The sequence below is a fragment of the Biomphalaria glabrata genome, chromosome 10 (assembly GCF_947242115.1).
Source record: "Biomphalaria glabrata chromosome 10, xgBioGlab47.1, whole genome shotgun sequence".
NCBI classification, from domain to species: domain Eukaryota; kingdom Metazoa; phylum Mollusca; class Gastropoda; family Planorbidae; genus Biomphalaria; species Biomphalaria glabrata.
Window position 1 is genome coordinate 40,744,207 of NC_074720.1, and position 15,502 is coordinate 40,759,708.

A 15,502-nucleotide genomic window follows, 5' to 3' on the forward strand; every position below is an offset into this window, starting at 1 on the left:
GATAGCTATAGCCATAGTCTCTCAGTAAGCTCTAGGTATAGCCATAGTCCCTCAGCCATACGCCTATTGCCTATTGCTTTAGCAAGTCACTGTCTAAAATTGGTTATTGCTGCCTAACAATTCATACTAATGGCCCCATACAAGCTCTAGAGTTAATTTTAAAGAGTTTTAATAAAGAAAAATCATTTTAAAAGGGACTTTAATTTATTAGTGGACGCGTTCCCGCCTACTCACCCACGCGCCTCCCCCACCCCCACTCCGCCCCGCAAATCGGTCACACACAACTCACACCAACCCTCGTCCATTGCCAAAGCTGGGGCATAAAATAAGGCGGGAGAACTCGCAGCGTCGAAATAGGCTGCAGGACCAGAAGCAAGAGCAGTAACTCTGTTAACATTCCACTATTCAAAAGAGTAACTTAAATTTTTTTTAAATTTTTCACGGCGTCAAGTTGTAAGCCAAAAATTAAAACGAAACTACAAATCTCCAAGTGAAACAATAGATACTAGTGAAGAAACGTAGAGGAAATAATATATACAGCTAAGTGAGCGCAGCGAATATTTATAAGGAATAAGTAACACAAGACAACAACAATTTATCTACCACATACTTCAGGGGTCGAGAACTATCACATTTAAACTTCAGGAGGGAAGACAGCGGAAAAGCAGTTCCTGAAGTGAATTTAAATTTCAATTGCGTCAAATCATGAAAGGGACATTCTTTCTGTCTATCGGTGTAGCAGTGACCTGTCTGCTGTCGTTGGGTAAGTCCAGACTATGTCTTTGTACTTCTGCTGATAGGTGTAGATCTTAAGTTTACACTGCGCATCTTTCCCAAGCTTCTAAAGCGCGATTTCAAAACTGTATATTTTAGACGGAGTGTGTCTCTTAGTCGCGCGTGCAACATACAAAATTGAAGGTTATTTATATAGGTTAGTAATCTTACAAAATGTCTTTCTAACATACACAATGTCTAGATTTCAGCTTACAAAATGTCTAGTTTCTAACATACACAATGTTTAGATTTCAGCTTACAAAATGTCTAGTTTTTAACATACACAATGTCGTTTCTAACATACAAAATGTCTAGATTTCGGCTAACAAAATGTCTAGTTTCTAACTAATGATAAGCTTCTAACTAACAAAGTGATTATTTTCTGACTTAAAAAATGTTTAGTTTCTAACTTACAAAATGTCTAGATTTCAGCTTACAAAATGTTTAGTTTCTGGCTTAAAAATGTTAAGACTAACTGCAAAATGGCTAGTTTCTAGCTTACAAAAAAAAAAAAAGAAAAAAATAGGCTAGTCCAGTATTACATCTAATGTCGACTTAATAACAAGTGCTTTTTAAAAGAAAAACAACAACACAAAACTATTTGATTCTCTAACCAGTAAAATCCTTCTCTTGTTTCTGTATGCATAAAAAAAAGTTCAAAGTAACATTAACTTTTTACTCTTAAAAATTCATTTTTGGAAACACATTTTTTTTTTGTTAAATTATTTCAGAAAGTCTCAGATTTCCGATCCATTTCATAGCCAACTAGTGACATTTCAAATGTCTTGAAACGCAAAATGTTAACACTAATTACAGCTCCAGTCACGTGACAACAGAATTAACACTGACTATATTTCTGACGACTGCACTAATTGTGAGCCTGAAAGTCGACATCTTCATAATAAAGTCAAGCTACTTGCCCTCGTTTAAATTGTCATTGAGCCTCGTTTGAATTGTCATTGAGCCTCGTTTGAATTGTCATCGAATTGTAATGTTCTGAGTCTTCAGCGTTCCCTACACCCAACACTTGTCCACGTTGACATTCCATTTTAACTCTTTCTTTGCTACATCAGCTGAAATGAATTATATAATCTCAATAGTTGTAATGGCATTTCGCGCCTTCTGGTAGTTTAAGTGTTAAACGGACTAACAAGCCAATCCAACACTTATGAACCTTGGTTTACTTAATCCCGGAGGAGTACTCATGAGTATTAGTTTATTGATGGACAACGCTTTTGATAAATAGTGATTTCTTTGTTCCTTTGTGCACACTATCATGTTTCGCTTGTAACAATTGTGTAGACCAGTATCGTTCTTATAGGGAAGGTGAAACCTTATTTGCATATTTTCGACAATATAACTTTTAATATTTTTTTTCCTCTTTGTGAATAATGCCCCTTCTCATTTCAATATTTCTGCCAGGAAGTGATGTTATAATAAATTGTAACATATATCCGATAATTAGGTGCATTCTTATGTTTAAATTCTATAACAAAAGTAAATGAAGTCTTACGTGCTATTTCAGACTGGTATGGGTCCGATCCTTGTAACCATTAAAGGAATAATTCACTTATAAATCATAGGATAGAATTCTGAACTTGGTTATCACTAAATCCATAAGTGATATTTAAGACTCATTGTGCTAATACTAGATACGTTTATTTTTGTTCATCAAGTCCTAAGAATATCTATTGTATAAATAAAGAAATATAAGAAAAAATACTTATTTTTGTAGCGCAAAATCCAACATATGAGTGGTTAGGTGGCTGTATCTCTCCGCTCTTAATTTCCGATCTATTTTATTTTAAATTTGTTGTTTTTTTCTTAATGCATCACGGATTCAACCCTCAGCGTCATTTCTGTGTGCTATTGTACGGCTTTGACAAATGCGTTTTTTTGAATACAAAGCTCCATCAGTAATTAATCTGATATAATTTATACACACAATTATCTGACATAATCTATTACAGATTTTCATGCATGTCGTATAAACTATAAATAGCTAGCTTTTTTGGTGCGCTGATCAAAATTAAAAATAAAAAGGGTTGATAAGTTATGTTTTTTTTATTGAATCAAATATTTTAAAAATTATTAAGAAAAAAAATATTTTATTATATTTTAAGTTTAATAATGTAGGTATTTTCTTTAGATAAAATTTGTTAAAAATGTTTTTCTTATTTCCAAAGTTATATGATAATTTCTGCGCACTTTTTCAGCACTGCAGAATACAATTTTCTAAGTTCTTCCCTTTAAAGCACAAAGGTATTTTAATATGGAGAAAGTATTAGATTTTTCACTTCTCTGAGTTAATAACTTAATTAACTCTTTAGACGCGTGAGGTAGTTTAGCCTCTAAACACTATGAATTGTAATTCCATTTTATATGCACTCATTGTAAAAAAAAAGCTCAGCACTTTAAGGGTTAAAAACAAAGAACTAGAGGTGATTTGATACGAAGATTAACTGCCTCAAATTAATGTATTGCTAAAATTATAGATTAATTCTTTCTTTATTTAAAGTTGGCAAACTCTGAAGTTAAATTTTAGCATTCTTGGCATTGTAGAGCTTATTGTGAATATCTCCAGTACAAAGTCCCTCTAATAGGACTCTAATAGAAACATAGATTTCACTATTTAATTTGGCTTGATCTCTACTATAGGCCTTCTGAACAAAAGATTTATACTTTACAAAAAAAATTACTTCTGCGTTTTTACCTTCATTTCCCGACAATATAGTTGCGCACGCACGCACGCGCGCACACACACACTCTCTCTCTCTCTCTCTCTCTCTCTCTCTCTCTCTCACTTACACTTTGGGCACTCACTCTCCGACATCTTGTAGAAATCTTTTTTCTTTTTCTTCCACTTATAGGCAATAAGTAACCTCGCAGGGTTACTTCAAGTTCGAAGCCCGACTTCCTTGAAAAGAAATGTCTTTATCTAAAATCTAAATAGAAACAAAACAACAAGTTTTAATCTGAAAAAAAAAAAATGTTTCTTAAAATATAGTCATTGTTTCCACACAGTCAACATACATACACACGAGAGCTATATCATGAGATTCGGGCATTGTTTTAAAGAAAAAGGAATTCGTCTGAGGACTACTTCCGCGTGGTCAATTCTCTCCACGCTTCATTGACTGCGCTGTGATGGCTGTAATGAGGTCAATGCGGGGGCCTCAAACTGAGTCTTCCATTGAACCGCCCAAACTCACGTGTCAAAGACTTGAACCATGTCCTCTTAAGGTCTCCCATCAAAATGACTGACACACGGGGGATGGGGTATTAAAAAAAAAGTCTAATCTTATAAATAGTCTGATCTTTCCAATGTTATTTTTACTGACATCAACACAGATCAAATGTGTACAATTGCCAATATTGTTTCGTGCTTTTTTAAATAAATTAGTTTGTTTCGTTAAGTTTGTATTGCATGTTTTTAAGTTGAACTTTAAATATTTTTGATTTATGTTTTTCTATTTCATAAAAACTCGCGATATTTCATTTACCTCAATACGTCCATTTTGGCGGGATATGTTGCGCGGGTGCTGTTGCTGGTATCTTGCCGGAAGTGACGTAAAAATGTACCTGAATGTAGATTTAACTCCAAAGACCTACCTTTGAGGCGCCTTCTTTTCGAATTTTGCATGCATTATATCATTTTTTTTGACTGATAGACATATGCAATAAATACTGAAAAGTTGTTACATTTAATTGGGTACATATATTTAAAATAGGGACCGCCCATCGTCTGTGGTCATTGATTGATGATAATGTCTCCCAGATGTAGATCTACAACGAAGCTATCCCCTTGTGGTGGTCAGTGAGTAACGAATGCATCGCGACATAGCCAACACAATGACTTAAGGCACTACGAGTTAACTGACCTAGGTCTAGTCACAAGCCAAATGTAATGTTAACGCACTAATCTGAGGAGGCGCGGTGGCTGAGCGGTAAAACGATTGGCCTCCGAAAGGGGGTTCAAATCCTCATAAAGACTGGGGATTTTTAATTTCGGGATCTTTGGACGCCTCTGAGTCCACCCAGCTCTAATGGGTACACGACATTAGTCTGGGAAAAGTAAAGGTGGCTGGTCGTTGTGCTGGCCACATAACACCCTGGTTAACCGTAAGCCAAAGAAAAAGATGACCTTTATATTATCTGCCCTAAAGACCACAAGGTCTGAAAGAGGAACTTTACATTTTTTAAAACTTAGGTCTAGTCCATAGCCAAATGCATTATTAACGCACTGACTTAGGTCTAATCCCTAGTCAAAGGCATTACAAGGTAACGCACTGACCTAGACCTAGTCCTTAGCAAAACGCATTAGAAGTTACCTCACTGACCTAGATCTAGTCCATAGCAATGTGTATTACAAGTTGGTGCTATGACGTATGTTTTGTCCCCGAGTAAAAAAAAATCCCTTTCGTCCAAACCATGGATTGAAACCTTGAACAGTGGTTAACTAGAATTAACCCTTGACCACCACTAACTTTCTGCACAAGTTTGGCACCTAATAACAAAAAATAAAAAGATCTAAATCTGGGTAATCGGTTGAATGCTCGAGGCGGTACGCCAGTAGTAGCTGGCCCTAATTATAATCATCTTACGCTCAATATTGAACAGTCAACACACACACACACACACAATCGGCACACATACACACAGAGTCGACACAAACTCACACACGGTCGATACACACATTAAATTCGATCATCGTTTGACTGGGCATTAGCTCCAGTCTTTAAAAATAAAACCCCATTGATTATTGGTAAATAAGTTAGTTGAAAAAGAAAAGAAAAAAAAAAAGGAAACAATACCTTTAGGCTCCTGTTTTTGTTTCGTCGCAAGGGAATGAGAATAAAAAGTGTAACCTGAATGAGCAGAAGTGAACTCTAGCAGCAGACGTCGCAACGTCCGCGTGGAAAAGCAGAAAATTGTAACTTTAGTGGGGACAGTGAATTGATAGAATGATAACCCGAAAGGCATATGAAACAAGACATAAGCCATAATATTAAGTTTAATCGGTTAGATTTTATGACTTTATATCGCCCCCCCCCATTTCTCCACATCACGCTCTCTTCTTTTTCTATCTTTATGTATTTTATTGCTCGTAGTTATTACAATGAGACTTAAAAATCGAAACTAAAGAAAGAGGAGATTTTTCTGTTATTAATGCGTGGTGACAGTTCCCCCGATATAAATATATTTGACTCCTGTATTCTTATTGAAATAAAGCACAATATATGGACTGTATAGTTCCATATATATATATATCATCATCGATCATCATCATCTTCATCTTCATCATCATCATCATCATCATCATCATCATCATCATCATCATCATCATCATCATCATCATCATCATCATCATCATCTTCATCATCTTTATCATCATTATCATCATTATCATCATTATCATCATCGTCGTGGTCGTCATCATCGTAAGTCCCTTGACTTTCGTCGTAGGGGAGCTGTAACAATTTGCGTAACCAAATCCCTTCCACTTTTATTTCAGAATTTTAAACAGTGACCAACTTCTAGACTAGACTTTTTTGCTAAAACATATCATTATATTTAGAACACAGAGTCATACTGACCTTGTGGACATTTGGGCACATGCCAGGTGGACCGGAATCCAACGGGCCGGTACATTGGATTATAAGGACATATCAATGGTTACGCATCAGTTAGCATACAATTTGATGGCCGAATTGAATGCGAGGGCCCGATTTCAACACCGAGTCCGCCCCTTTAATATATCACTAGATATTCTAATATAAAAGATAATGATGTCTTATACCTCGTCCCTTAGAATTACGCTTTTTTACGCAAATTTGAAAAAGAAATGTACAATTACATTTTTAAATAAATAAAATAGGAGGCGCGGTGGCTGAGCGGTACAGCGCTTGACTTCCGAACTGGGGACCGGGGTTTCGAATCCTGGTGAAGACTGGGATTTTTAATTTCGGGATCTTCGGGCGCCTCTGAGTCCACCCAGCTCTAATGGGTACCTGACATTATTTAGGGAAAAGTAAAGGCGGTTGGTCGTTGTGCTGGCCACATGACACCCTTGTTAACAGAAACAGATGAACTTTACATCATCTGCCCTATAGACCACAAGGTCTGAAAGGGGAAACTTTACTTTTTTTTTTTTTTTAAATAAATGGTTTATGGAAGATAAATATTTATAAGTTCCATGGACATAGGAGATTTTCCTACAAGGAGGCAATTAAAAAGTAGCAATCTTTTAAGTGCGTCCGGTGTACAGAAAACGGAACTATTAATAAGCGAAGTAGTGGTTTAACTCATTTTTGTTTTCACTTTTCATCACTGTAGAATCAAAATTTCCACTCTCCCTTTCGTTTGTAGTGCCAAGACTTTTTTTTTTTTATAAATATACATTTTTTTTTTAGTTGGCAACAGAGGTCCTCAATATGGCGTCCACTCTCGATAACGCACAACGGTATGATACGCTTAGAAATATCCTCGTACATATCAATTTTTGTTAATCGATGGGCTCCGATAACGTGTGCTCCGGCCCCAGCTATCCGACCGATTCGGCGATGTGTTCTTCATTTGTCTGTTTCCCAGTTTCCTGGTCATTCCGCCCTCCCCCCCCACCCTTCACCCCCGTCCTCCTCCGAGATGAACAAGTCTGGAACATCGTAGTTTAGGGGGCGCTAGGGCGTCTTGTACACGGATTCTGTTTTACCCGCGGACATCTTTTAAGCGTTGACGTATGACTGATGGCTACGTCACACGTTGGTTCACCCCCCCCCCCTCCCCCTCTCTCCTCCTCCCTCCTTTGGGCCCACAGTTTTATGTAAAGGTAAAAGGGTGAGCGATGTGAGTGAGTGAGGATGGATCCCGTGTGTGTGTGTCTGTGTGTGTTTGTGTGTGTATGAAGAGCGTGTAGGCCTACAACTTCAATAACTTTTCCCCCCTCTTAATGTTGGTCTATATCTTTTCGGATATAAATGTTTGTATTTGTGACTTCTCCTGGTACTAGCCTCCTGACTTTGAGCGGTTTCAGCTTCGAATGTTATTTACCCGGAATCTCAAGTGGCATAGGAAAGTCTGGCACAGGTTTGAAGTAATGGAAAGTAATTGAGAATTTTATGCACTGCTTAGACGTTAGGACTGACCCGTATTTTGTTTGCTTTTGTTATAATTCGGTGTGAACCTATCTAAACTTAAAATAAAGTGTCGTTCTGCTTTCGTGTCCAGAGACTGGGAAGTCGCTCCATTTTATTTCTGTTTACATACAGAATAACACGTAGTACAAGCCATAATACAAACCATAATACAAACCATAATGTAAACCATAATACAAATCATAATACAAATCATAATACAAATCATAATACAAGCCGTAATAGAAGCCATAATACAAACCATAATACAAACCATAATACAAGCCGTAATTAAAGCCTGTATTTTGGCAGCTTTCACTATACAGTGCTACAACCTAGCAGAACATGCAACATTACTCCAAACCAGTTTTGGATTTAAGAATGTCGAGGCCTCAGGGCAGTATTTTTGTGGAGGTCCCTGTAATTTTTAAAACTTATGAATGGAAATACTTATATCTAGAAGCATGCTTTATTTTAAAAGAAATAGAGTTCTTGTACATTTAATTTCACTTTCCTTTTTGAACTTTTTAAAAAATATGCATACTTAAGTTAAACTCTGTGACCCGTCGAAATTCGAATATATTTTATCTTGTTTGTGGAAGCCCTTTCTTGAGTTGATCTCCGGGGCTGTAGCTACACCTGCCCTCCCTTAAATCCAGCCCTGCTCCGAACTGTTTGGGTAACATTCGTTCCTTTGGACACACCAGCTGCAAGGAGTGTGTGTGTGTGTGTGTGTGTGTGTGGGTGGGTGGGTGTGTGGGTGAGGGGGGGAAGCGACACTTTTCCGACCATAACAAATGTCCAGGCTTTCTTCTTATTTCTTTGAGAGGATTCTTAGTGGCTGCGAGACTGAATTGGTCCATCAGTAAGTTACATTTACACTCTTTTGTGAAGTTATTTTACATTCAGTCCTCCAATAAGCTCCTATTGATTCCACCTTACCTACGCGTTGAAGCTCGCAGTCATTTTGACAGCGCTAACGACCCACGTAAAATGTGTTGTTATTTCATTCGGGCCTAATGCTTAAGCACATAATACATTATAACGAGCCTAAAATAATGAATATTTAAGTAATATTATGCATTGAGACGACACGTGACTTTGTTTCTCTTTCAGACCTTCTAATTAATGCGGAATATAAAGGTGAACTTTTTTTAAAATTATCACTATAACGCCATTATTCCCTAATTAATATCAGTTTTGTTGACGCCTGTGATAGTAAGTGTATGTGTTTTGAGTGGCTGGTAGTGCAGTGTGTGTGTGCCTGTGTATGAAATGACCAGTGGACCTTGAGTGTACATGGTTGAGTGAACAGCAGTGTGTCAGGACTGTGTGTAAAAGGAAGTCAGTTTTAGAGAACAAGTGGCTGGAGTAAAGAACATAAATAGAGACTAATAAAATCATTGGGTTTATTGAAGCTCATGTTGTTTTAGTGTGCCGTAAAGCCATAAGAATCATCAAGCTCTAAATCCAACTCTTCATAGAGATTCGAACTCGTAAACACTCGTGTCGGAAGTTAAGCTTAATTATCACACTCCCACAACTCCACATTTTCTTATATAAAAAGTAAAAGTAAATTTTCCCCTTTCAGACATTGTGCTCTATAGGGTAGATGATGTTAAGGTCATCTGTTTTTCTTTGACCAGCGGTTAACGAGCAGGGTGTCATGTGGCCAGCACAACGACCAATCGCCTTTACTTTCCCCCAACATAAGTCAGGTACCCATTAGAGCTGGATGGATTCAGGGGCGGCCCTAAAAATCCCGAAATTCAAAAATCCCAGTCTTTTCCAAGATTCGCACCCAGGACTCCAGATTTGGAAGCCAAGCGCTTAACCACTCAGCCCCACGCCCCTACATTATATTATATAACGCAACCGTAATGAATGCCCTTTTGGTTTTAGCAGTGCACCAGTGTGCACCACTCAAGCTCAGAACGATAAGTACAAGGGCTGGGTGCATTATTTCTGACTAAAAGGAACAGATGGTATGCATCCAATAATTCACTTACAGTAAACAGCTATGTAAATAATATCACGCATCAAGTCATATACTATCATAGTGTTTACTAATACTACCAAGAATGTACTACAAGATAACATCTTATTGATTGGGTCAGGCGGTATGTAGACTCTTGCAGACTAGTGACTCTGTCTGACTTGGTTAACTTCACACCCTTAGCGCCCCGTCCGCCCCGAGGGGCTGCCGTTGAGCTCCTGACATTGCGACAGGTCACGTAAATACTTAAAATACAACATACCAGCTCCAGGATTGCTCTCCGAAAATAAAAATTATTCACTTTATATTTAGCTTTGCATTGTACTTCTCTCACAATTTCTGGTTCAAAAAGGCTGTTGCGACGTTGGAACACACCCCCAGTGACCAACTGACTAGTTCTGTCTATTCCGCCATTCTCATCTGAGTCAGCTCCCCATGTTTGCTTTTCTGGCGCGTGTAATGTATTTCTCGTTATAAAGGAATTCTCTCTGGCACACGGGTTTAGCCGTTACAGAAGGCATGAACACTGACCTGCAACGTCACAACCTATGGGCCGTTTAGACCAATAGCTCGTTGCCACGTCACAGTTCTGTACATCCTCTTTCTCTTTAAATCTCACTCTCTTTCTCTCTCATTCTTTCTCTCTCATTCTTTCTCTCTTTCTCTTTCTCATTCTTTCTCTCTTTCTCTCATTCTTTCACTCTCTTTCTCTCATTCTTTCTCTCTTTTCTTCTTTCTCTTTCTCTCTTTTTCTTCTCTTTCTCTTTCTCTCTCTTTTTATTACTCTCTTTTTCTTCTCTTTCTCTTTCTCTCTCTTTTTCTTTCTCTCTTTTTCTTCTCTTTCTCTTTCTCTCTCTTTTTCTTTCTCTCTTTTACTTCTCTCTCAGTCTCTCTCTTTGTTTCTCTGTCTTTCCATCTATCTCTCTATTTCTCTCTCTCTCTCTCTCTCTCTCTTTGTCTCCCTCACTCTCTCCTTCCTCTCTGACTGGATATATCTATTTCATGGAAGAGTTGACACAAAGAATTCTCCAGAACTCTAGATCTATGTCTTACGGAAATGCTTGGAATAAAAACATGCTTCAGGTCTGGTGTTGCGGAAGATTTATGGAAGTGACCACGTCTGTAGATAGAAGGAAATATACTGCTGAATGTGTGGTGTCGTGATTTCAATCAAGTGTCGTCTATCTATGATAAGTGAGCATGAGAGAAAGAAGGAAATAATTACTAGAAAGAAGATAAAAATATGTTGACATTATTTTTGAGAGTTTGTCAAGGAAAGAGAGATCGAGAGAGACAGAAAGAGAGAGAGAAAGAAAAACGGCAATCGAGAAAGAGAATGAAAGAGAAAAAGAGAAAACGTGAAAGAGAACGTGAGAGAGAGAGCAAGAAAGAGAGATGAAAAGAAAAGAGAGAGAGAACAAGAAAGAGAGATGAAAAGAAAAGAGAGAGAGAACAAGAAAGAGAGATGAAAAGAGAAGAGAGAGAGAGAACAAGAAAGAGAGATGAAAAGAAAAGAGAGAGAGAACAAGAAAGAGAGATGAAAAGAAAAGAGAGAGAGAACAAGAAAGAGAGATAAAAAAAAAGAGAGATAGAAAATAATAGATTGATAACGATATTAAATATCTATGTAAGGAAAGAGAGTTATTAGAGAGAAATTGAAAGAGAGAAGTAGAGAACTGGACAGAAAGAGAGAGAGATAGATAGGAGAGAGAGAGAGAGACAGAGAGATTCATCACTATCCTTATGTCCTAAAGGACACGTGACACAATCGCACCAATACCAATGTTTTATTTCTCCAGACCGTGACTCCAACATTTCTACACTCTAACACGGCCACGTACTGTTCTTTCACTCCTCATCTATATACACATATATCTGGAAGGCTCCATCAAGAATTTAATTAAAAGCTAAACATTCGTCATTAAGATTTATGCCAGGAAATTTTTCCTCAATATTTAGGTTCATTATAAAAAAACAATCAACAAAAACAAACGGAACAAATTGAACAAAGATCAATATTTAAAACATAGACTTTTTGAAACATAGACTATTTAAAACATAAACTATTTAAAACATAGACTGTTTGAAACATAGACTATTTAAAACATAGACTATTTAAAACATAGACTCTTTGAAACATAGACTATTTAAAACATAGACTATTTAAAATATAGACTATTTAAAACATAAACTATTTAAAACATAGACTATTTAAAACATAGACTCTTTGAAACATAGACTCTTTGAAACATAGACTCGTTGAAACATAGACAATTTAAAACATTGGTTAAACTAAAATATAGACACTTTGAAACATAGACTATTTAATAGGCGGACAGGGTTCGGAGACGGGACCATTCAGATGAGATTATGAAAATATTTTTTTTGTCTCTTCTTACACATAGATCAAAACATTTATAAAAATAGTCTTCAGGCTTTTCGTGTTGATCAGCCACTTCCATAATCTACACAGCTGATATTGTTTACAACGTTGTGCATGACTAACACTGACCCACAGGGGCCACCTATGAGTTCGTGTTGATCAGCCGCCTCCATAATCTACACAGCTGATATTGTTTACAACGTTGTGCGTGACTAACACTGACCCACAGGGGCCACCTATGAGTTCGTGCGTTACATAAAGGGGTACGCATAGCCGTTTTGGGGCGCGAAGGGATCTAACCATAATTTATAAAACACAAATCGTTTTTTAGTATAAATATTGGGTTCTCCCTATATTATGCTATAGTATATATAGTATACATTCATCCCCCTCTCTCCGAAACAAAAAGTTGTAATTTTGACTATTTCATTAACCTATATTTGTGAACTTTGGATGGCTGACTGATCGTGTGGTATTCGCTCGATGGTCCAGGATTCGAACCATGCCCGCCAAAATCCCCAGTCATTCAGTGGGGATGTTTGGGCTAGGATATAATAATCTCCAATTCTTTTGGAACATCCAAAATCATGTCAAACATACAAACTATGACAGTTCAGAGTTCTACCTGAGACCATGATATTGACTTGCTTCCCCCACGCCATAAAAATATAGGAAAGGTGTGTCAAATTAAATCAATCATTTTCATGTGCACAGAAAATTGCACAGATTTTTTCTATCATTATTTCAATTTGTTTTTTTATGGTATTACCTGACCCCCCCTTTTTTTTTCAATTAAAAAGGGGGGGGGTATAACAATAATTACGTAACCAAATTTGAATCCCAAATCAAATGGACAAAAAAATATATTTCTTTTACATAAACAATACGCTCGAAAACTTGGATATGTATCATTCTTTTTTAGAGACATGATAAAATATACATATGTTTTCCAAACTTATCGCGCCAAAACAGCTGCGTCAAAACGTTTCGCGCCAAAAGAGCTGCGTCAAAATGATTCGCGTCAAAAGAGCTGCGTCAAAATGTTTCGCCGAAAGGGCTGCGTCAAAACGTTTCGCGCCAAAGCGGCAGCGTCAAAACGTCTCGCGCCAAAACGGCGGCGTCAAAATGTTGTGCTTCGACACAAAGCTCTTATACCTTACATTTTTATTTTATTTTTTGGTTTATATAACGGTTTTATATAACGATTTTAAACACGCTAGTCGAACCGAGATGTGTTGTCATTTTAAAATATTTTTTTCGTTCAAAATAATTTCCACTCTTTGTGTAACCACAAATAGAACTCATTCTGATCCAAAGCTTCTAAAAATAGACTTTCCTTTTTTTAGTCATGACGGCAGTGGAGATTAATTTGAAGAATTTTAGGTTGATGTCACTTTCAATGTTGATGGTCATGTCAAAACGTTTGACACTGACAAGTGGCGCTAGAGAAGTCTTCTGAGATGCTGAAAGAGAGAGAGAGAGAGAGAGAGAGAGAGAGAGAGAGAGAGAGAGAGAGGGGGGGGGAACCTATAGAAAAATATAAAATTTAGATATAGTACAAAGATTATTCAAATAGCAAGAGATAATATATGCTACACATCTAAATAAAAAGCAGAGATAATACAAAAGAAAATATGTATGAATAGATACGAAAGCGAGAATAAAACATTAAATTGTAAATATATGTCTCTTATTCTTTTCCCTGAGCGAGATGTCGCAGGGATACAAATTCGGCCCGAATCGTACCGTGCTAAATATGAAGCTACAGAACAATGGCCGGTCATGTACTGTGTTATAATAGCTTGTTCTGAATAGTCATAGGATCAACCTATTCTCAAACAGATTTCTTGAATCAGCCTATTCTCAAACAGAGTCGGGTCAACACCATAGATTCTATTATTGACTGCACGGAGAGGTACACTAAACGATTCACATCATCATTTGGATGGCAAGGCCCGTGTAATAGCTCCGAGTGGGCGCTTGATCCTAATTCAGGATAGAACAAAGGGCTTGACGACAGCGCTGGGGGTACAATGGGGGCCCCTGGGACACTCCCCCTGTTACCCCCGTCTCTCCAAACAATTAAAACACCGTGTAACAGGGGTGATAGTCAGGAAGCGCGGCCAGACTATTGTGTATCGACTGCCAATTGTCTCTTCTCGATTTTCCCGATAATTTCAGCTTTGGTTTGCTATTACGAAGATAGTGGTTCTCAAATTAACCAATAGGTCTGGCACAATGCTGATATTGTTTTTACATATAGATCTAATAAACATATAATGAGGTAGCTTAATTTGACTTTGGCAAAATTATAGTAGAATTTTTAAATTATCAAGCTTATCAACTTTACCTTCAGTTGGCTTCAACTATCCCTTAGTCTGTTCGACCCATTAGGGCACCCTTATGTTCTGTTCCTTCGTCTTAGGCGATAACTTTTTCTCGTTTCCAATACTGATTTCTCTTGTAAAGTCTTGTTCGCTTTCGGTCATTATATGCGTAATTTTTTGCTTTGTTTTTATTTTTTTATTTTGTGGCATTGATTTATTTATCATATGTTGCTGAAGTTGTTATGCCCTTCCGCGCAGTGTCTAATGCAGGTAAACCACTCGAATGTAACACACAAATAACGAAATCCAATAACACAGTCGAAAGGCCAACAGTAGAAGTTAGTCGACGCTGATACTGAATGTCGAACAAGAAGTTTTAATAATAACTTAGGGAATCGTCCAATGTCATCAAGCTAAATTTCTGCGTTCATAAAAAGCTCCTTTCCCCTAAAGCCGTAAAGAATAGTCTGTTTACATCAGGTGATATTTCGCTATTCTTTTTCAAAACCTAGTCTAGTTTTTACTAGTCGCGTCATTGTCTCTAAGTCAAAACCTCCACTATTTCCTTCTTCCCTAGTGCTATTAGAGCATGAAATGGGTTGCCTGAGCTAGCCAGGAAAACCAGTGACTTGGCAGAATTTAAGTCATTGATTAATATGCATGACTAAATGCATGACGCGTAGGACGTAATCATCTTCTTTTTTGAAGTAACGCCTGTATCATATAAGATAAGATAAGATTTACGAAGCAAATAACTAATTTCTAAACGTGGCATAACAAAGTCTTGTCCATGCGCAGCACCAAGTCAGCTAACTCTTCCTCTTTTTCTACCAGACCAATCTAGTTATCCGTAAAGCGCAAGTTTTTTTTAAATTCTTCTTCCGCTAAA

At 37.3% G+C, this 15,502-nt stretch overlaps 1 protein-coding gene across 1 annotated transcript in view; it reads left to right on the forward strand.

Annotated features, from left to right (window-relative positions):
• Positions 1 to 321: 321 nt before the first annotated feature.
• Positions 322 to 15,502, forward strand: part of LOC106054018 (myomodulin neuropeptides-like) — a 123,031-nt gene continuing 107,850 nt past the window's right edge. The window contains exon 1 of the mRNA XM_056043541.1: positions 322 to 763. Coding sequence (XP_055899516.1) covers positions 706 to 763 — 58 coding nt within the window. The 5' untranslated portion in view covers positions 322 to 705. The remainder of the gene's footprint in view (positions 764 to 15,502) is intronic.